General features: G+C 52.3%; 1 protein-coding gene across 8 annotated transcripts in view; it reads right to left on the bottom strand.

The window, feature by feature from the left end:
• Positions 1 to 3,157: 3,157 nt before the first annotated feature.
• The window catches only part of ATXN2 (ataxin 2), a 50,631-nt gene continuing 31,094 nt past the window's right edge, over positions 3,158 to 22,694 (bottom strand). For 4 of the 8 annotated variants that reach the window (XM_066610004.1, XM_066610007.1, XM_066610011.1 and 1 more), the window contains 17 exons: positions 22,256 to 22,434; positions 20,567 to 20,776; positions 18,875 to 19,057; positions 17,968 to 18,165; positions 17,213 to 17,323; positions 16,887 to 16,957; positions 15,653 to 15,957; positions 14,896 to 14,959; positions 14,541 to 14,693; positions 14,066 to 14,132; positions 12,130 to 12,314; positions 11,302 to 11,434; positions 9,054 to 9,107; positions 6,861 to 7,006; positions 6,005 to 6,232; positions 4,689 to 4,860; positions 3,158 to 3,922 (listed from right to left, as the gene is read on the bottom strand). In XM_066610004.1, coding sequence (XP_066466101.1) covers positions 3,894 to 3,922; positions 4,689 to 4,860; positions 6,005 to 6,232; positions 6,861 to 7,006; positions 9,054 to 9,107; positions 11,302 to 11,434; positions 12,130 to 12,314; positions 14,066 to 14,132; positions 14,541 to 14,693; positions 14,896 to 14,959; positions 15,653 to 15,957; positions 16,887 to 16,957; positions 17,213 to 17,323; positions 17,968 to 18,165; positions 18,875 to 19,057; positions 20,567 to 20,776; positions 22,256 to 22,434 — 2,488 coding nt within the window. In that variant the 3' untranslated portion in view covers positions 3,158 to 3,893. The remainder of the gene's footprint in view (positions 3,923 to 4,688; positions 4,861 to 6,004; positions 6,233 to 6,860; positions 7,007 to 9,053; positions 9,108 to 11,301; positions 11,435 to 12,129; positions 12,315 to 14,065; positions 14,133 to 14,540; positions 14,694 to 14,895; positions 14,960 to 15,652; positions 15,958 to 16,886; positions 16,958 to 17,212; positions 17,324 to 17,967; positions 18,166 to 18,874; positions 19,058 to 20,566; positions 20,777 to 22,255; positions 22,435 to 22,694) is intronic. The other 4 variants (XM_066610008.1, XM_066610006.1, XM_066610009.1 and 1 more) reach the window with 3 other exon arrangements.

Genomic DNA, 22,694 nt, shown 5'->3' with positions numbered 1-22,694 from the left:
TATCAAGCAGTGGAATGAAGCACTTGAGGTGATGATGACCTGACGCCCAAGCAGTCCTCAGAGCACCAGCTTTGGAGGTGGTGCCAAGCCAGGCTTCTGCAGTCTTACAGGCTGCCTGTTTTATTCGCTTAAAGCCACACCGGCTGCCTTAAGAGATCGCTGGAGAGTAATTTTTACTTAACGAAGACGAGAGGCACATTTTCCATTTAGGAAATGTGCCAATAAGCACAGTGTTGCACTGCACCAGCCTCTCTGACACGCCATGCTCTCAAAACGGATACCAAGCAAAGGGGGCTACTTTTCCTAAAGCAGCTGGCCCAGCACCTTTGTCCCCTGCTTCTGGGTGGCCCCTGTGGCAAAGGGGCTGCTGCCCTGGTTCTCCTGTGATGTTCTCCCTCTCATGGGAAGGGCTGTGGAAATGGGTCAGTCCTGGAGGCTCAAGTTCTGAAAGTACACCTTTCCCACATATTGGGATACACAAAGTGAACAGTCCACCAAATACCGCTTGAGCTGTGCAAAGGGCTGTTGGGCTCCAACACCCTAGACTCCAGAGTTTCCAAAACTACATGACCCAATTCCTTCTTAGCAACTGTGGTTCATGTGAAACGACCATCTTCAAGACATCTCATCAGTCTGGGGACACACACACCCCAATAGTACTAAGCTGAAACTCTGCCCTGAACAAAGCAAAATAAGGCCAAGAGTCCTCCTCTCTTTTGCCATGATTTCCTGCTGAATTCATTTATGGAACCCACAGTGGGAGCCTGTGGGTTGAAGAGTGGGGTAGAAAACCTATAAAGTGGGGGAGGGAAGACACTAAAATGTGATGAAGCACTGCTCCATCACATGATATGGATCTGATCAAGAGGGAGCTGGCCCTGGAGTTCCTAAGCATCACATCAGCCCCTCCCTTCTGTATCTCTTCCTTCCAGAAGGATCAGTAACATGAGAAATGGCTATCACAGATCATTTTAATCTAGTGACAGCAGGAAGTGGAGAGGGAACGTGGGGAGCGATAAACCTTGTGAGTTCACAATCACTTAACTGAACCTCGATTGGGACTTTTTGCAAAAACTCAGTGCCTCCTTCCCACACAAAGACCTCCAGGAGCGGGGCAGGCTCTGAGAAACAGCTGCCCTGAGGTTCTCCACCCTGCGCACAAACACCTAGGAACTGCCTCCTCTGGTTACAGCAGGGGCCTTGCAGGACAGTCTGGCACCCAGAAAACTGGGAACAATCCCTCTGTCCAGCTTGACTGGGCTGCACCAGGGCATCCAAGAGTGACCATAGCCAGCACACTGAGGGTCTGGCTGCACCCATGGCTAAGCTCTTGCTCTCCCACCCAGGAGCTCCCAAAAAGCCAAACCAAGCCACACAGAGCCTGCCGGCCAGCACAGCACTGCACAGTCTCAAGAACACCAAAGCCAGCACGCTCTCTCCTCCCCATCTCGAGCCTTCCGTCTCTTTCCAGTCTCCATCCACCCAATGCTAGTAAGTGCTGATCTCACTCCAACCTCTCCATTGCTCAGGCCACTACTCATACCCCGAGGTACAAAGCGTGGTCTTCCAAACCCTGTGGGGGCAGGATATTCAGAACACAGGCCACGTATATTCAGGGACATCCTACAGTCGGTGTGGAACTGGGACAGGTGGACCATCTGCCCGCAGAAACATCAGCATGCAACTTAAAACAACCTTCAAACTACTCTCTCACCCCGGGCCACTTTTCCTGTTGCAACACTCGAGACAAAAGGAGACGGGTAGTGGGGCTGCCAAGCTACAACCAACCCTGTGCAGTAAGTAGTACACACTGTCCCTGAGTGGTGCTGGAAAATGCCTCCCCTGCACTCTCACACCTTACAAAAGCTCCCAGATCAGCCGCCGCAGACACGGGTTCTCTCACTTGCCCCCTGCCTTCTGCTTTTAAACCAATAGGTCTGTCAAGACAAAAACCGAGTGTTCTTTTTAAGCACCCCTCCTGTATAATATATTGTTCCTGTATGTACTGTACATGTAACTTATTCTTGAATATTGCTAAAATAAATATACATATCAGATCCTGCAGTAAGATCAAACCTGTTTCCAGACATTGTCAGTGCTCGACTCTTAAAATCGCCTCACGCTAAATGGCAGGGTTCACAACAGAGATGTCGTGTGGGGCGGAAAGAGCCTGTTCAAGACCTCCCCTGCACCTCCCTGCTAGGAGGCCATTTTTCACACATCCCTGTGACTCCCAAACAAGGCAACGTAAAAGGACACATCCACCAAAGGCTATGAATCTGATCCAGCGTCTCCCTTCGATGAGCAGAAGGGCTGTTGCTGACCATCTGCTTAATGATGTCACTTCCGGCCCCTCAAGCAGGCGCCACGAATGCTATTCGGCCCACTGTATGAAAGGGGTTTGACACCCGGCACTAGAGTTTCTCTGCCACAGCCTGTGCCTTCCCTCTTTGCCCTATTAGCTTCTCAACCCCACTCCTTGGGATTCTGCACAGGAGAGAGGCCCCCCCCACGGGCACTTGTTTCCTCCTTCCACCCATGGTTTTTTGAACCCAAGCTCATGTTGTCTACTCCCCTTTTAAAAGCGGTCGGGCACTAAAGCAAAATGTAACTTCTGTATACCTCTGAATGCAAAGCACTGAAGACGGGCCCAAGGGGGGGGGTGACTGCTGCCTTCTTGCCCTGCCTGTGCGCATCCTGGAGGCATCTGGCTGAAGCACCGCTGCACACACAGTGCTGGATCTTTGGTGTGCACCAGCAAAGCCATTCCTAAGGTCAGAGATCCCGAAGCAGTACAGGATATGCCCTAAGCAGATGGGGACTTTTGGAGACCTGTTTCAAAACAACAATAAAGGTCATCAAGCTGCCTCTGACAGGACTGAAATTCAAATCGTTAGAGCAGAATCTCTCCCCCCCCCCAACCCCCCCCCAGTAGCCTCACACTCCTGGTTGCCGGAACGGTGGCGCATCACACTCGCAGACCTACAGTAGGAGTTTCTAAAGCTGGGCTGCTGCTGGTCCCGCTCGCCTGTCCAAATGCCACAGTAGATGCCCCCCCCCTTCGTGCCCCTGGAATGCCAAACTTCCTGGGGGGGAGGGGCAAGAAAAACACAGCAGAGGCCGGCCACTCACACCATACAGACGCCACGAGGGGAAGTCAGTTTTTAAAACTTTTTTTATTTTTAAATTTTTTTTTAAACTTTTTATTTTATATTATCTACAAAGTAAAAGTTCCCTCTTTTAACTTAAAAGTCGGGCCGCTGCCTTTGGCGACAGCGGCTGCCCCCCCCATCAAACATGATTTTATAAATAATAAATCCGTATCTGTTGGACGATTAGAATTTGCTTATTTCTCAACCTCCTTTTCAAGTTTAGTTAGAAGTCAAAGGGATTTCTTTTTAAGCCTCGATTCCCGCCCCCCCTTTATGTATGTTTAGTGAGAATAGCAGCAAGAGTCACTCTCGTCACCTCCTTTCTCTAGCTGATGAATCCATAACTTGAAAGGGTGGTTTTTAAAAAATAAATAGCTTTTCCAGTTTTTCTTCTTCGGCAAGCGGAAGGGGAGTTTGGGGTGGGGGCCCTTTTTTTGACACAACACGCGGAATCACGGAACTGTCCCCGCAAGGTTTGTACATGCCTTTTTCTTAGTCCAAATTGACCCCACTGCAAGGTGAACTGTTTGTTAGCATCCCTATTGAATGTTATAAGGATTTTTTTTTTTCTCTCTCTCTCTCTCTCTCTCAAACAAAAATAAGTGAAGTACTAGGGCTTGGTTTCATTTTTCTTTAGTTTCTGTGCTTCCGAGTTGGTAGAAGCAGAAGGGAAGGTATTTGGCCTAAAAAAAGGAAGAAAAGAAAAAGGGATCCAGCCTCACAGTTTTCTCCAGGTCGGCTTTACAACTGTTGTTGATGGTGGGTTTGTACTGCAGAAAGGAAAAAAAAAAAAGAGTTGAGACAGGAGAGAAACAGGCAAACACTCCAGCGAGGACAGCAATCTAAGAATCTACCTGGCCAAAAAGAGGCATCTTTCAGCAGCTCTGAACTAAAACACGATGAGGGGGAACCACATGGAATAGCCCCTTCCCCAACCCTCCTGGGTTTGGCTGCTAGGCTCCCGGGGGGGGGGGCTGCTCTCAGACCATACACCTGCCCGAGGGCTTCCCACCCCTTGCTGCCTGCTGCTTCCTCCTGGTTTCAAGAAGGAAGGAGAAAGGAGGGAAGCTTCCACTGCTGCTCACCTTACCCCATTCCCCAGCAGTCACATTCCTGCCCAAAGCCCACCTTTCCTATGAAGCCTCCAGGCCCATTTGTAACCACGTCAGGTACATGCAGCCGGGACGGTCACGTGTGCTCCCTCGCTTCACCCCACCTCCAGCCTATTGTTAATTTTCAGGCTGCATGCCCTGCAGGGCAGACACTTGCCTTTTCTCCCCGTACAGAAGTGCCGCGTGCACTGACAGCGTAAATCGACAAAACTACACGGAGGAAAAAATGTATTCCACAAACTAGGCTGCCGTGACTGGTCAAACCTGCTCATTCTCAGGTATGGAAGTGCTCCAAAGGATTCGCCCACACGGGCATGGTCACGTCTGCCACGCACGGAGCCGCGACGCCGGCTCCAGAATCACACCCCGCATTTCCTCCCCTGCCCTGCCTTCTCGCGGTCTCACACACGCCCACGCCTCTCACCTGACGGGTGCGTCATGTAGGGAAAGTGTGTTGCTGTTGAAACCGGAATGTGCTGCAGTGCACTCTGCGCAAGAGCAGCTTGGGCCCCCCCAGGCGGCGGCTGGGTTGCCATGAGCATCATCGGAGCATGGGCGGTCGGGTGTGAAGGAGCCATGCCCGACTGCACGTGGGCCTGGAACAGACAAGTGCTGCCTTAGTGCGGGGAGGGGCGTGTGCTCTGGGTCACACGTCTGCCCAGTTGCGGCACTGACGCCAGGGAGGTGAATCCCTTTAGGGGTGTGGAGGGCTGAACTCCAGGTCCGAGACCTTGGGCAGCTCCATCAGTGGTCTTCTCTCCCAAGGAGAGGACCAGTTCCCCACTTAAGCTTTCAAAGATCGCAAAGGAGGACAGCCACTCCTGCTGCTCAGCAGGGAGGCTGGAAGGTGTGTGTGTGGGGGGGGGGGGTGAGCTGGCAGGAAGAGAGGGGACACTTTGTCAGTGGAGACGGTCTGGTAAAGACAGCGAGGGACCTTTCTCCAGGCTGCAGCTCGCTCTGCTGCTGCAGCCAACACTCCTGGCTCTTGCTAGTGCTGCTGTCTGCCTCGTGGGAAATTCAGACACACCTGCAGTTCAGGTGGTTTTGCATGGCAGGGAATCCCAGGATCAGTTTCTGCAAGGGCAGTTGCTCCCTCTGGAATGTCTGTTGGCAAGCCAGCCAGCCAGCCAGCCAGCCTTTCATTTACCCTGGCAATGCTCTGAAGGCCAGCAAAGCAGACTCAAGAGGGGAGGCAGCTCAAGCACTGTGGGAATCCGAAGCCCAGAACAACCCGGTCGCTCCCGCGCAGGAGAGGAACTGCACGGCCACCCCAGCAGGCCGCTCTGCCGCCTTCCCAGCCTCATCAGGAACTGCAGGACGTGTCCCAAGCCAGCTGCTGGCTTCAGGGTCCGTGCAGAGAAGCATCTCCCCCTCCCTCTCCCTCAGCTGCCTCGCAGCTGCCCCTCCACAGCCACGCTTAGCTTAGGTCAAGAACGGGAAACGGGAAGGCTGACTTCTGCCAGCAACTGGCTCCCTCCCTAGTCTTGCCAGCTCAAAATTTGCTATCAATGCTCTCCAGGGGTTCCGGTGCACTCCTGAATTGTGCCCCACTGGACAGAACCCAGTTGACATGCACAAGTGCTCCCTGGGCATTCCAAGCAGCTCTGCCCTACGTGCAGCCAGGCAGCCCTGGGCTCCCCCAGATCAATGCACTAGGGCAGCACCCACCTCAGCGCAACCCCAAGCAATGGAGAAGCCACAGCCCCACCTCCACCTGGAGTCACACCAGCGACGTCTTACCTGGGGGACATGAGCCATGTGTGGAGGGTTGCTGTATGCAGGCTGGACGTGGGAAGGGTGGATGGCAAAGACCGTCTGCTGGGCCGTTGGGAAGCTGCTCTGAGGAGACTGCGTGTTGGAGCCTGGGGTCATGGAGGGAGGAGTTGGCGCAAGGCCAGTGTGATAGATGGCGGACTGCTGCTGGGCGTTTGTCAGGTGGAGGGCCTGGGCGGCCTGGTGTTGATGCGGCTGCAGAGGAAGACACAGGTGGGGGGAGAGGGGTCAGCCTCTGTTCTCAGAAACCCCCATCACAAAGTTGTGCACAGAGGCAGGGCGTTACCAGCTCTCCTACTACACAACCCGCCACAGCAAGCCCGGCAGCACCAGCTAGAAACGCACAGGGATGAAGGCCCCACTTTCTGGGACAGTCACTATCTGGCCAGATGCTTGCACGTGTCAAATGCACCCAAAACACACGTGTGGAATTTCTAATCCGTGAACAACGGCCACTTACAACAGACAAAAATCACACACACAGCTTTAGGACAACAAAACCACAAAGAAGTGAAAGATCAAGAAGTAAAAACACAGCAGCTAGAAAAGGACCCCAAATATCACCAACACGTCAAAGACACTCATCAAGAAAACAGGCACATCACTTTCTGTTCTGACTGCGCCCACAAGGGCACAAGCTCTTCTCTGTGGGACCCAGCAGCGCCCCCCATGATGAGCTGGGAGCTGGTGCCCACTGCTGCCCAGAGAGTTGAGCCCCAGCAGACTGGCTAGCACAGGCCCCTAACAATGCAGTGTTTGGGAAGCCACCAGGACCCGGGAACTGGCTTCCTTGCCGGAAAGAGTTGCCCGGCGTAGCTCTTACCTGCACGGGGCTGGGGACGGGGTGGCTGCCCCCATGCTGGCCCTGCTGCTGTCCTGTGGGCGTGGCAGAAGGCTGAGGGTGGGGCGGGTGTGGATGCAGAGTAGCACTAGGATGCGGATACTGCTGAGCAAGAGTACCAGTGGAAACTGGGGAGAAAAGGAACACGAGTGTGAACTGGAACCTGAGGCAGGCCACCTGCAAGAGCCCCTCCATGCCGGCCGGTCCTCTTTTTCGGGAGTGACTTTTCTCACCCGAGATCTACAGTTCTGCTCTGGATAAACACTAGGCAGATGCCAGGCACTCCTTCAACACTCTCTTCAAGTGACTGCACCGGGCTACAAAGTTCACGTCCTCTGACAATGACTCAGCTATGGGGGAAGAGACTATATGAGGCTCCCCACAGCTGCGGAAATGGACCCCACACAGGCCCAGGACTCCTGAGCCTCTGCTGCTGCCAACAGTCATATATAAAACGCCAGTCTTGGCTGCCTTCTGTCCCTCCAGCTCCTTCTGTGACCTTCACACTCTTGCTGCAAAATTTCGAATGTTGGGGAACACCAGCGATGCCGTTCAGGTCACAGGGTCAGGTGCAACACCAGGTACAAACAGAGATGGACTTCTGCTGCTCAGCATTTTGGCTTCCTGGCATTCAGACTCTTGGCTGCTTCCTCCAAGTCGCCGGAGGTGGGCCCGGCAGTCCCTCTTCCCCCAGCTAAAACAGAGCCCCTGCTTGTGGGGCGATTGGGGCAAACCTGCAGAGCAGCCTCTCCCAGTGGCTGGAAGAGCACGTTCAGCACTCGACCCAGGCAAACCAAGGAGGACCCACCGCCTCCAGCAAAAGCACCTTGTCCTCTGCCTGCAACTGTCTGCCACGCCAGGTGCAGAACTACACCGCGCCTGTCGGCAGGAGGAAGGAGGAAAGAGCAGCAGAAGGAAAGGCTTTTTGGACAAAGGCAGATGATTACGGAGAAGCTGCAAGTAGCGACTGCAGCCCCAAGAGGGGTGGATCGCCAGGGCAGCGGGAGAGGGAGGGGCTGAAGGGGAGCCAGCCACAAGAGCGCAGCTCCCTCCCAGACCCAGTGAGAAGGACCGAGGGGCAGGCAGCACGACTGCTCTCGCAGCGCAGATACACTCAGAGGCACATCAACGCGTGTGACAGACGGACAGACAGCGGATTCCACGTTTAAAAGAAATGTCTATTAGCAAGAAATCAACTTGTTGAAAGGATCTCAGTGCACCAAACCAGGCGACGTGGACGCATTTGGGCCCCCCCAAAGAAATGGCGGGTGCAGAGTGGATCAAGCCCCACTTCCCCCCAGCCCAGCAGGCAGGTCTACTGCAGGTCATGCACAGTTCCATCTCACCCTAACTGACAGCCCTGGCTGGGCGCTCGCTGCTCTGTTGCTCTGGGTTGTCACACACGCCTGAACCCATCAGAGGAAGGCGCTGTCCTGGGGAAAACCAAGGGGGCTGCAGGAGCAGCTGGGCAGCACCGCTTCGTTCGGTCCAACTAAAATCAAGTGCTCCAGTCCTTGTTGCTAAACGGATCAACAGCGTTCCCTGGGCACTGGCACACCCCTGCGTTGGGGCAGGGGCCTTGCCTCAGCACTCGGTTCCGCCGTTTCCATTCTCAGTCCCTGCCCCGCCAGACCACCGTCCTCACACTCTGTGCCCCCCCTTCCCAGAACAGGAGCAGGAACCATGGCTTCCGTACACATCGCTAGTCCTCTGGTTCTCTGCCTCCTCCACCCCCAGAGGCAGCATGCCCCTGACAGCTGGTTGCTGCGGAGTGGGAGAGGGCTCCGGCCCTCGTGTGTCTAGCCTGTTACTGTGAGAACCAGGCGAACCCCTGATCAGCCCTTCAGAGCTCTTACATTTCTGTCTGCCTGCATATCTTTCTTGCCAGGGCAGCACACCGTGTCAATCCAAGGGGACCCAAGAACCAGCAAGCAGCTGCATCAACTTAACTGTCTCACTAACACTGGTCTGGCCTTGGCTGCTGCCTTACTCGCTTCACCTCCGAACTGTCCTAAAACGTCACTCTCTCACGGAAAAATGAGAGCGCCGCCACCTTTCGGTTGGCTTGGTGCAAAGATGATGGGACGTCCGTTCAACAAGCGTATTCCTCCAACACAGGTTCTTTCAAAGCGGCTTACGGTTCAAATCAAAGTTAGTACAAAAAACCCAACTCACTGGCAAAGTAGAAAGAAGGGCCTGTCTCCTTGCTGTAGGGTATTTTGGGACATGCTGAATTTGGGAAACAGAAAGGGAAATTAGCCGTGTGCCACAGGGCAAAGCGCCACTTCCAGACATCTGGAAAGGTCAACAGTCAATGCTTGATTTCATGCACAGACAGATTTGCAATTAATAACCAGTTAAAAAGACCTCCTGCTGAATGCAATCTTCAGTTGATCTTCAACAAGACTGAAATGATGTACACTTGTCAGAAGGTGTTTCACATTCCATTCACAACCACAGCATGAAGATCAACCATGTTTTAAATCAATTCGCAATGCAGGTAGATACATTAGTTCTTTGTGAGGGGACAGGCTACAAACCAAGAAAACTGAACTCAGTTCACGTATTGCCCCCTTTCCCCCAAAACATCCCCAGTTCAGCATAGAGAACAGTTTTCAGCAGAAAGAGCAGAGGGAATCAGGCACAGAAAAATACTGAATCAAACATGAAGAAGAAACAGGATCAAGCAGAGAAATAAACCATATTTGGGCTCACACTTCAGAACGAGCCTTTCAGTCTTAATGGAAATTCTGCCGTTTGTGGCTGCTCCTTACGGACATTTACACAAAAAAGTGGACTGGAATGAGTTTGCTAAGACAATTCCGTTCTCCCTACTTGACAGGGCTCTACAGAGTGCTGAGGTTCACACACACACACACACAGATTAAGCTCAATGAACAGGCTCAGTGTCCAGGGAAGTCACACATCAAAATTTTTACTGTGACGCTGGGCAAAAGGGGATGACTAAATGTTAGCAGTGGCAAAAGCCATTCGGTGAATTCTCTGTGAAGCACGAGATGCTGCTTCAGCACTCAGCAACACCAAGAGCATCAAAGCCAAGGAAGACAAGCTCACTGGCCTGGTAAGAGGAAAGGGACAGGCTGACCTAGGCTATCTCTGGGTCAGCTGCAGGCAAGAGAGCCAGGCGGCTGCTGCCCTCCTGTTGCAGGAGGGGGTTTTTCCAGCAGGCTGGGTGAAAACCTCCTGGCAAACAACCAACGGGAAGGACTGGGTTGCTACGCTACTCAGAGTCGAGGTCAACACGAGGCACCTCAAACCAGCCAACGAGAACCCTGGAATGATGCAGGGTGACGACTGGCCTGAGAAAGAATTGCATGACTGAGGCATGGCAAAGCAGACAACACCACACAAGAACAGGGGGACTCCCTGGAGATCTCACAGCTCTTTAGGGACTGTGCTGGTTAGTCACTGTAAATCTGCCCACCCTGGACCCTTCCCAAGGGCAGACTACCTCAGGCTGTCTCTAAAAGCAGCCCTCCGGAAGAAGAGGGTATCACTTCCAACACAGCACCTGGAAGTCACCAGCCAAAGAACGTGGACGCTGTCACCTCTGAGCCCTCAACTACTCCAAGCAACAAGCCTAAAACTGGTAAAGCAGCGCCTGGAACACCATCCCGGCAGCGCTAAAAGAGCCCTTTCAATTGCACGTGACGGCCTATGAATGCCCAGAATGCAGCCACCTAGTAATAGAAGAGTCTGCCCTGCACGGGGAAAGGTGAAGGGAGAGGCTGGGCTCTCTACCAGCAAGGAAGCAAACTCCTGGCTCAAGAGGTGAGGCAGGCAGTGTGCAAAACCCCTCCTGAGCTACAATCCCAAGCCAGGACAACGAGCCTTGTGTGTCAACAAACCAACCAAAGGCCCTGTGCCCAAGGACTGCACACTGCGCTGCACGGACCCACGAGCCAAGCCGGCTGCTGCCTGGGAAGAGAAACCCACCCCGAGGTGGCCACGGAATCTGCACGAAGCGCCTCAAATCCTTGGCCCAAATTTGAATGGTCCCTTAAGAGCAGGGTCTGGAGTTTCAGAAGGGCGCAGAGGCACGTGAAAGGCCTAACCGACACATCCACCCGCCCACTTCCGCCCCCCCCGTGTTAAGGGCAGCTAACACAGAGTGCAGGAATCACTGTTCCCAAGCATGTGCGAACCGGCCTTTTAGCGAGAACTTGAGACTTCTAAACAGGTTTGGGGGCTGCTGAGAATCCAGCTGCGCTGCCTTTGGAGTGCTGAGAGGAGCCAGACTGCTGCCACGGTGCCTGATCCGCTGCGCCCGTATTGGACTCTGCAAACTGTACAGGACCTCAAAACAAAAGCGCTTGTTTTCTCTGACCAAGCCAGAAAACACAGCCTCCCGCACAAGGAGAGATTCCCAGAGGCGCAAACCGGAACCCAGAAGGCGTCCTACCATACATCGTGTGCGTCTGTTCATGCGCTGCATACTGGGTGGCGGTGGATGAAACTAATCCGGGCTGTGGATGCGCTGGAGGTGCCATCATCCGAGCGTTGGCCTGTATTACGGGGCTATAAACATGGGGGTGCTGCAGGAAGGGGGGAGGCCAACAGCAAAACAGAGAGAGAGAGAGAGAGAAACATAAGTCAGCACGCTGAGAAGAAGAGCCTTTCGTCAAGTCAGCCCAGGGTACGATCGGAGAAGCACAGAAGACGACTCGGAAGGCTCAGCCTCAGAACAGATGCTCTCCACTGCAAGCCTTGCCGTGGTTCTCCTCTGAGCAGACGCTGGAGCCACAAGCAGGCTGGCATCAGGACTCAGTCAGTTCAGGGGATAACACAGCCTTCTAGGTCAAAGGGCTTCCTGCTTTCTCCCCCAGCTGCACCAGCAGGCCTACACTCCCGTAGGCAAAAACACCAGGCACAGGACGCAATCTCCCACTAAGTCCACTCCAAGGCCCCTCGAGATCAGAGTCTCTGTGCTGATGAAGAGCAGCTCCCCAGGGGTTAGAGGGGTCTTTCTCAGGCTGGCCTGGAGAGCTGCCAGGGATTGGAACCTGGGACTCCCTGTACAAGCTGTCGCCCTGACCTACGGTCTCTCTCCGGACATACAGTCACAGCAGCTTGTGTCCCGTCCCATCTCCCCCCCCCCCACTGTCTGTGAGTTTCCTTTGAAGCATGCTGTGGTGCGTCATCACCAGCTGTGCCGAGGCAACCAGCAGGACACCTGGGCAAAGTGACATACCTCACAGCGAGGGGCAGAACGAGAGGCGCAAACGAATACCTGGGACTGATAGTGTGGCACGTGCTGAACAAGAGGCTGGTTGGGGAACTGCTGGGGGCTGTAGGCGACGTACTGCGTCGAGTAAGCTGGTGGCGTAGCTACAATGGGCGCCCCGGCGGCAGAGGCAGGGTGCATCATGGTGCTCTGGTGGTGCTGATCTTGCCGCTGCTGGGGCATGTTTGATACTGTGAAGAGAGCGAAAAAGGGTACCGTGAGGAGAGCAACCTGGCGCACACACACACACACACCCCCAGCCAGACAAGAATGCAAGGCATGGAGAGACAAGCCAAGCACAGAGCAAGCTCCCTAATTTTGCAGCGTTTAAGAATCTCGCCGTGTGCGACAGCTTTCAAGTTCCTGCACAAGAGAGCGGGGCCACACAGACGGGCGGAACAAGGGGGCTAGGAGTAGGCTGCCTGAAGATGCTGAAACACAACAGACAGGCCTCTCTAGCAAAAACAGACCTTCCTGCTGCGTGCCCTAACAAAGACAGACCTGGGAACGAGTTGCTGCTCAGAGTTCTGTGGGGTGGGAAGAAGCAACGGGCCTTCTCTTCCAAGGCCTTAAGCAGAAGTGCCAGGCTGCCTGATCAGGCCCTCCACTTCCTCCTTTTAAAAAGGGAGCCAGTCTCCAGTGTTGGAGTTAAGCCTGCAATTGTAACCTTGAAATGCTGCTCTGATCACTACTCCTGAAAAGATCCATGCTGAGAATGTTTTTCAAACCAAGTGGTTCAGCACAGGGCATAACCTAATTGGTTCTAGAGTCCATTTTTTCCCTGCAAGAGGGCAGGAGGTCTGGTCTAGAGGGTAGAGCCTCCGTCTGCCTGAAGATAACATCCACAAGGTCGCCAGTTCGAGGCCACCGGCACCGTGCGACCTTGAAGCAGCTGACAAGCTGAAGCCGAGCTATTCCATCTGCTCTGAGCGCGGGAGGATGGAGGCCAGAATGTGAGACCAGATCAGAGAGAAACACCTGAATGCTGTGGTTCTTGAAAGAAAGAACCTTCTTTCAATTGTAAAAATCCCTGTTTAATAAGGGATCTAAAATAAAAGCCTGCCTATGTAAACCGCCTTGAATAAAGTCTTGAATAAAGACCAAGAAAGGCGGTATATAAATACCTGTTATTATTATTATTATTATTATTATTACTGAAACAAAGGAAATCTGTACAGGCAGGAGGTCTGGTCTAGAGGGTTGAGCCTCCATTTGCCTGAAGATAACATCCGAAGGTCGCCAGTTCGAGGCCACCGGCACCTGCAACCTTGAAGCAGCTGATAAGCTGAGCCGAGCTATTCCATCTGCTCTGAGCGTGGGAGGATGGAGGCCAGAATGTGAAGCCAGATCAAGAAAGAAGCATCTGAATGTTGTGGTTTCTTGAAAGATAGAAACCTTCTTTCAAATTGTAAAAATCCCTACGGGGATTTAAATTGCCTGCCTATGTAAACCGCCTTGAATAAAGTCCGAGGAGAAATCTGAGGACCAAGAAAGGCGGTATAGAAATACCTGTATTATTATTATTATTATTACTACAAACAAAGCAGCCAATTTTAAAAAAACAAACCCAAAACCTGGAGGAGCTGTCCAAGTCAGGAGACGTGTCCTGAACTGCTAAAACAAACCCTCCAGGGGTTTAGTTTCACCAGCGAGAAGGAACAAGCCTCTGCCATCGTTCTTGTGTATAAGCATTCTTGTGCAGGCTTGAAAATCTCCCTGTTCACCAGAGTGAAGCCAGGCCCTGTCCACTAATAAGCTGGGCATGCCCCGTGGACTGGAAGACCAAAGAGAAAGGCAGAGTGTTTGCTAAGGGAACCTTCGCGGAAGACAACAGCGGGAGGGCTGCGGGATGAGGTGGGGGACCAATGGCTCTGCAAGAGGTCAGAGTGCAAAGCGCAAGTTGGGCGCAGTACAAGAGCATGCAGTGCGGTATTATTCTCACCTTTACCTGCTCTGTAGGTCTTGGGCTGGTTTACTGGCATTGGGGTCATGGGGATGGGGTACAAAGGCTGAAAAAGAAGACAGCAGGCATTAGAGGCAGGGAGGCACACACGTGGGCCTTTCTTGGGAGGCCTTCTTCACAAGCGGCAGCGCTGCACCGGTTCACTCCTGCTCCTATTATTGCCAAGCTTACCGATGAGCCCAGCTGTGGACAAGGCTGGTCCGTCCACAGCATGTTGACCAAGACAGTCCTCTCCGGTAACAGAAGCCTCCTACGTAAGAACAGCCCCCCTGGATCACGCCAAAGGCCCATCTAAGTCCAGCTTCCTGTATCTCAGTGGCCCACCACCTCCACATCCCTTCCCATTTCTCTTCCCCTCCCTGGACTGAAGAGGAAATAGGAGAGGGGAGAGTCACGGCATCTCCTGCCATCTGAATTCCAACTTGCAACCCACGCCAAGATGCTCCTAGCTCACCTGGACACCCGGGCTGACGGGAACCGGATACATCATATTTGGTGCAAAACAAACGGGCTGGGTGTAGACTGGGGTGGGCTGCTGGTGGCCCACCATGGAAGGGCTTGGCTGAGCTTGAGGACGGGGGGACGTCGGTGTGGTAGACGGCTTGGGCTGCCAAAAACAAACCGGTGCGTGGAACTGCTGAGCTACCAGTGGACACTGGACAGGTCGATCATGCGCACACCAGCGTGCCGTATGAATGCCCCCCCCCACAGCACTCATTACGACTGCTGAGGCACAGGGGCCAACTCTGTGGTGCCCCTGCAAGAAAGAGCAGGGAAAGACCAAAGGACAAGGGCAGCTCTGCTCTTACCTGAGCGAACGATCGAGGGTTGAACTCCTTTGCGTTGGGATTGAGCGTGGATTTTCTGACTTGTCTGAAAAGCACAAGGAAGGCACCCGTCAGAGACTGCTTTAGAACTGAACACCGGGCTGGCCGTGAAGGTTTCTTTCTTCTTCTCAGACAAAGCAGGACGACCAGATCCCTTGATCCACCCATGGAGGCCAGCAGGACCTCCCGCTCCCAGTGGAAAGCGGGGCGAGGGAGAAGACTCCCACTCGGTTTTGGATGCACTACGGCTTGAGGAAGCACAACCCCGTTGGAAAACAAGTGCCATGCTACAGAAGGCAGCCGGTACAAATGCGGAGGAAATGGGCAAGGCGAGGATGAGAATATCAGCCACAAGGCCACGCCAACGGAGCCCAGTCGGGGAGGGGCTTGGACATCCTGTTCTGTCTGAGAAGGAAGAACCCCCAGGACAAATATGATCTTCTCTCCCGTCTCAGATGGAGGAGGAACTCCAAGGACGGCATGTTCAGCAGCAGTTCTTACAAACTGGAGATCTGTGAACCTGGTTCACATGGGGGTGACTAGCCAGGGAGAACTGGCCTGGTTACTGAGAACCAAGGCAATAATTGAGGCTGGCAAAGGTCCCAAGGAAGACCCACAAGGTGACATTTCTGCTGCAGGGGGCTGGATGCTCCATTTTTCCATCGGGCAGCGCAGCCTCTGGAAGTCTGGCTGAGACTGCCACGCCCACGGAGGGGGGCACAGCCAGGGCCGCACTCACTCAGTGGCATCCTTCTTCTCTTCTCTGTCCTCCCTCTCTTGCTTCGCTCCAGGGCCGGAGGTTTGCACGCCCTGCGAGGTCACTTCAGGACCCCGCTTCTGCTCCGTGCTGCTGCTCGGGGGCGAAACGCTGGGACTGCCTGGCTTGCTGCCGCCGCTGTTCGAAGCCGCGCTGCCCCCAGACTCCGCCACGGACTCCTTGCAGCTGGAGTCCGCCTTTTCCGGAGGCGGCTCCCTCGACTTCTCGCCGTCTCTGTTCTTGTTTGGCAGCTGCTCCACTGTCTCCAGGGTGGAACTCGGCTGTAACTGCAAGAGGGGAAGGCGAGAAAGGGTTTATACTTTTGGCAAGTGCAGGCCAGGCGGGATATATGACCAACTCTTTTACAGGCTCCTTCCATAGACCGCATCTTGAAGCAATAATTTTGCTAGAACTCATTTTCCAACTACCAGGACACGCACCACTGGTGGTGCTTCACGACATGGTGAATGACCACATGGTGCTGCTCTGTTTGGCCTTACCCAGATGTGGGGCGGCTGGGGCAGCAGTGCCCTGCTGGCAAGATGTGGAAGTGCAGTGGGCCAGCCCTCCCAAGAGGCACAGGTCAGTCAGAGAGAGGAGGCAGAAGCAGGGCGGCTGGAGAAGCCTCTCCCGCACAGCAGGGCAAGCCACATTTGCTGGCAGTGGTACCCACAGAAGCAACACATTCAAAACAAGAGTACCCAGAAGGCTCCGGCATGCGCATTTCTAAGCCTATCAAGTCTACCAAGCAACAGAAGGTTCAGCACGAATGCTTTGCCTACTTGTGACTGGTATCCATGAGGAACCAACCAAACCTGCCACGCTTTAGAGCAGCCCCAAAATGAAGCTCACCCCTCCCCCGCCCATGAGAACTCAAAGGAGTCTGAATGACCAGCACAAGGGCAGGTGGTCCCTCCCCACCACACCTGCCTCAGACACACCCCAGCTCTACCACATCATAGGCTTGAACAGACACCAACACAGAACTACTGGGCACGAGGCAGCCCAGGCTAAATTAAAAAAAAAAGAAATTCCACTATTTTCAATAGAAGATATTTCAGCACATGATTAACTACCCCCCCCCCCCGAAATAAAAGGGGCATACAAGTGCCCAGGTTCAGCTGGATCGTGCCCCCAACCCACACAGTCAGGGAGACATGCAAAAAACAGAACTGGTTTCTAGGATGCGGAGCCTTTAGTAGCAGACGGTACTTACCCTAAAGTCATTCTTGAACTTCTTTAAATCATCAATCTGTTTTCTATGTTCTAAACTAGCTGAAGACACTCCTGTCAAAGAATATATAAATATACGCACTTTGTCACAACGGTTCACAGACGTGAAGCCAGCAAGAGTCAGTCAGCAAGACTCCCAAAAGTACGGGTAATTCTAATTCCTTCTCTCAACCCATTTACCCTGAAGTATTCAGGGCAGATGCATCTAACCGAAGTCTGCAGAGCGATTTATAACATGAGGTACAGATAACCGATGGGTCCAGTGAGGCTCCCAAGACCCCAGGCAGAGAACCCTTCAGAGACTCTTACCTTTGCTGTCAGGTTTGCTAAAATTAGGAGATATTTCGCTGGGCTTCAGATTGTCCTTGGTGCCAGCAGGGGAGGAATTCTGCCTCTGATCCTGAAGTCTTGAATCTTTAGCTAGGGAGGGAAGTCCAGACACTGTGAGTTGTGCACAACAGAGTCACCCTGAAGCTTCATACAGACAACACTCTCATAAGCTCCTAGACAATGGGGGTGGGAGGAGAAAACAGGGAAAGCGTGAAGCTTCCATACAACCTGAAAACAAGCAAACACTTACAGCATGGGAATTTCCTTTAGGAGATGTTTTCTTAGGGAGGGAGGGGGAACAAGCCTAGCCTAAAGATCTTCAATTTACGCCAAGGCGTCCTGCTTTGTTCGAAACCATTTGCTCAAGCGATATATAAATCAGATTCAAATTTTGTTTCTTCAAATTAATGGATTTTTGACACAGCAGTGTTTTATGGTATTAGACCCCTAATCCAGCAGCAAGGTCAAAACAAGAGCTTATCAGGGAGAGCTTCTCCTGCTCACTGAGCGTTTGTGTAGTTTTAACAGCCATTCAGAAAGCTAAATGAATACCTGATGTGTCACTGACCCTCTCTCTACAGTGTAAAGATCAGACACAAGGAGGAAGTTCAGTACGCATGAAAAGCAAGCTGCAACGAGAGAACTGGTCTCCAACTGCTTAGAGACAGAAAACAGTTCTTCAACTGCTGCCTGTCTTTGCATATCCACTCAGAGCTGGGAGGGGGGGCTCTTACCTTCAGTGGAAGGGGTGCCTGCTCTGTTGGATGCAGGACTGGCAGGGGTAGGAGAGGCAGCTGGAACAGGTGCAGGGACAGCCTCTGCTGGAGTAGAACCGGTTTGTGGAGAAGACAGAGCTGGCCCGGTGGGTGGGCCACTAGCACTGCTCTGCCTTGGAGACCGAGGTCTGTGTGCTTTTGGGGACAACCTTTGAACTAGGACAAGAGAAGAGAGATGCCCACTGTAAAGCCACACAGCTGCCTACTGCTCGTAACAATGGAACACGCCGCATGCTTACGTCAAGCTATGAACTGGGTAAGAAATGCCCCTCCCCCTTCCTAGGAAACGCTTTTGGGGTGCAGCCCCCTCCTCCAGCCAGCCGCAAGTGTTCCCTGTAACGTGCAGATTCTAGAACACAGCAGGAAAATAAGCAGCTGGTGAAGACGGCTCACCACTGCTGCTTTAACCTGGTTCCATCCTAACTACGATCCCCATTCTCCATCCAAGCCAAATGCGGACTACCACCCACCTGGCCGTTTACATCAGCAGGCCTGCGACGTCCTCAGATGCCACGGACTGAGCATGCAAAAGCCTTCTGGCACTAAAATCCCGAAAGGCAACTTTCTATGCAAGGGAGGGCACCAGGATGAGGTCTCTTGTTGTCTGGTGTGCTCCCTGGGGCATTTGGTGGGCCGCTGTGAGATACAGGAAGCTGGACTAGATGGGCCTATGGCCTGATCCAGTGGGGCTGTTCTTATGTTCTTAACTACAATTCCCAGGAGGCCTTGCAGGTCTCTTGTTATCTGGTGTGCTCCCTGGGGCATTTGGTGGGCCACTGTGAGATACAGGAAGCTGGACTAGATGGGCCTATGGCCTGATCCAGTGGGGCTGTTCTTATGTTACGGGATGCTGAGATTTACATACCCCCACTGACCACTGATGACCACGTCCCACCCGAAGGGCTGCCTCGTGTTGACGAAGGTGTGGCGGATTCTCCTGGCACATTGTGAGAGACAAATTCTAAGCCGCTTGAGATGGTACCTCTACCTGTAGAGACTCTGTGGCCTCGAGGGTGCCGCTGTGCCTTGGGAGACATCCGGGGAGGTCCTGGGGAGGAAAAAAAAGAGTACACACACACACCCAAACCTGTGAATACCACACAAAGTCTCCTTTTCCCCAGGTAAATTCTATTAATGCAAGATTTAAGCTACCTCCATATCATCAAATCTCAATACAGTTACAAACTAGCATTCTCTCTCTCTCTCTCTCTCTCTCTCTCTCTCTCATTCTCTAAATAAATCTATTCAGCTCATAGCAAAATTTCAAAAAGAAACTGTGAAATCCAAAAATGGCAGATTAAGACACAATTCACTCAGAATGGTGGACAGACACAGCTGGGAGAATTCGAGCGAATTTTGACATGGCTTTTGTAGCCCACAAGCTTTTGCTGAGACTCCACCAAGTCCCAACCTGTCAGTTTTTGGATGTTTATAGCCTTGATGGCAGAATAAAGCAATGACAAAAAAAAATGTAAGTTATGGAAGCAAGTAAGAAGCTCACCAATGTACGGTTTTCCTCTCCCTCCCACAACACGGTCTGGCATTCGACACATTAACCGAGATGATACACAAAGCACATGCAACTTAAATAAGCAAATTAGCTGCAGCTAAAAAGGTTCACAACCCCTGGGGCCCTCACTGCTGAACAAGCTTCCCAACCCCAGGACAGAATTCCAATTCTTCAACTCAACTGAAAAGACTGAGAAAAGTCACAATGAACTCAAAGTTAACTTACAGACACAATTAAGTTCTATCCCCTTTCTTCCACAACACAAACTGTTTGGAAAAGAGGATTTTGCCATGGGCACAAGCTGAATAGGAAATTTATGTGCTATTATAAAGGCAGGGCAATCATCATCTTGGGCAAACCCCTCAGCCACCGCAACTGCAAGCTGACACAGCTGCAATACTCCCAATTCTTTAACCATGGTTATGGGATCAGGAGTGGGTCTCAGGATCATATGCTCCCCACTCAGTGTTCCCATCTAACACATGAATTCCCTCCACCAGGCTGAATAAGGATTAAAGATTATATTGGCATGATCTTGAACCATGGTTAACACTAACCAGAGTTTATTTTTGACCAATGATCTGAAAACAATTTCAACGTTCAACTAAAACCAAGGTCTGGTTTGTGTTGACCATGGTTAATGGCAGTGCTGATGTAACCTTTAACCGTGGTTATGCCCAATGGAAATGTGGGGGTGATCCTGAAATGTGGGGGTGATCCACGGTTAAGGAACTGCAAGTGTCCTGTCTACACAGGCCCTAAAGACACTAAAGCAGCGCTAAGGATCAGAGTTTGTTTTTCCAACAGCTTTCGGGAAAGGTTGTTTTCAAACAGCTTTATTGTTTGGGTTTTGTGAGGTTTTTCCTTAAAAAACGTAAAGAGATTAATAGAAATTGCCTGACAAACCAAAGCTTGTTTGTAGTGTAAGCACACAAAATTATAGTTTCAGTAATGAAGAGGAAAACAACTCACAAAACAAAAAAAACTCACAAGGGGGGGGGAACACAAAGACAAACAAAAACTCATGAAAAATTGTGGTATTTGTACCTTCTGAAGACATGCGTTTAGGCATAGCAGAGACAGGAGCTGGAGAGCCATGAGCAGAGGGGTGAGACGGGGGCCTGGAGGGCCGCGAGGGGGGCCTGGAGGGCGGCCTTGTAGGGGTGGCTGCCCGAGGTGGAAGAGAGTTGGGACCTGACTGGTAGCGAGAAGGTGGGCGAGAGGAAGGAGATGGGCAAGGCGATGGCCAGGGAACACCTGACAGAACAAATGATATGAAGGAAAGCATAAAAACTAAAGAAAAAAAATCATGGGGGAAAAACAGAAAAAAAGTAAAAATGACAAAAATGATTTCCTTTTAACCCATTGGGGATTTCTACGGGTTCATACAAGCAACAAGGTCAGTCCTGCAAGTTACTCCACCCTCATTCCGGAACGGACTTATTTATACAGTGGCGACGATGGTCAGCTGAATTCCCCAACAGGTTAAATCCAGGACCTACCAAGGTTGCCGTGGTACAGACAGTGCATCTTAAAATCAGCCGGGCTCTGCACACAGCACCTCCCGTTCTCAGGGGCCCTGCTTCGCCATGGGGGGGGGGGGAAGAAAAGCCCTGACACGGAGCCCACCCCTCAGGAATACCCAAGTGGCACAGTGGGTCTGTGGAGCACACCACACACATGACTTGGCACCACTAGGAGGTGGGTGGGGCACACCCTCAGCGCAGTCCTGTTTGGTCAAGGGCTGCAATTAGCAGGCTTCCCTCAGAGGCCAAGAAGAACTTCCTTTCAGAAGCATGATGTTTTTAACCTTCAGGGCGTGTAAGAGGTACCAAAAGAAGGCACGAAAGGGGCTCCCTTCACAGGACTGTGTGACAAGCCCCAGCAAAGCAAAAGGGGTCTGCAGCAGTGCTGCTTACACAGACAGTGTGACCTTATTACGCTTACATTGGAACAACTGCTGTTTCGCATGGGTCATGTATCTTACCTCCCCCAGCCCCACACATGCATGTGCGCTTCAAAATGTATTTATTCTGAAGAACACGTAGCCTGCCGCGTGGTTCCAAAATCATGGATTTGGGACTGCTAACGTAAGAGAAACCCCTATGTTATTTTGGTGACTGAGGCCCTCGTTATTTCTTCATACCGGTTTTGGAAGTGAAGTTTTTAAGGAAAAGAAGAAGCAACTTGACAAAGCTGGGGCAAAACTGCTGCCCACGGGGCTCCCAGTACAATCAAGTCAGCTGCATCGCTCTCAAAGGAGCTGGCAGGGGGTGCCAGTTGGCTGCATACAACTGGGAAGAAAGCTGCTGACCAGCTTCTCCCGCTATCAGATCCATTCCCTGTTCAACAGAATTAATGGAGAATTTGTGGGTGAGTCACACTGTTAGTGTCCCAGTGATCTCAGCAGGGCTACCGCAGTGCAGGAAGTCAGGGGATTAACAACTGCTGGTTTCAAAGAGAGCAGGTCTCCGAGCCAGGGGGCAATTTTTTCCCTTGTCTAAAACAGAGAAGTTTTTCTTCTCCTTCAGAAGTGGAACTGAATGCATTTCGGTATCAGAGCTGGGACTATGCTCAGTTCCAACTCTCCACCCACACCGCAGCCCCTACACTGACTACATCCAGGGGAACCAACCCCTTCTGAGGAGCTGTAGTGGCAAGATGCATCACGGCAAGCTTTCACAGAAGAGTAGCTACCACAGGGATTGGTCATGACAAGCCGCAGGGGGTACTTGCCTCCATTAACAACTCTTTGGTCTGCTCCAGAGTTAGAACTGTAGTCAGATGAGTGAGATCCAGATCTTGAGATTGGAGGGCCTGATCCAGACTGACCCATCCTTGGTGAATTCTGCCTTCCGGCTCCCCAGGACAGAACTTCCCTATTCCGCTGTCCAGGTGGAATGTACTTGTTCTCCCTGGAAGAAAAGAGCAGGAGGAATACAGATCACATCATTCGGGCCAAGGTTTTATTCTGTGACTTGCATAACCCACCAATGACCCTGGTCATAACTAGGGGACAATGGAGCATAAAACAGGGCTCCAGGGGCCACAAACACATCCACTACAGAGCACAAATCACAGCTCACTCAGCTGCAAAACCTGCTATACTGGATACTGTGGCTATGGCTAGCGGATCCACAGTAACAGGATCCCAGAGATCAATTGTAGCATGAAA

The sequence above is a fragment of the Tiliqua scincoides genome, chromosome 14 (genome assembly GCF_035046505.1).
Source record: "Tiliqua scincoides isolate rTilSci1 chromosome 14, rTilSci1.hap2, whole genome shotgun sequence".
NCBI classification, from domain to species: domain Eukaryota; kingdom Metazoa; phylum Chordata; class Lepidosauria; order Squamata; family Scincidae; genus Tiliqua; species Tiliqua scincoides.
The sequence above is the reverse complement of the archived record's forward strand: the minus strand, read 5'-3'. Positions and strand labels throughout refer to the sequence as shown.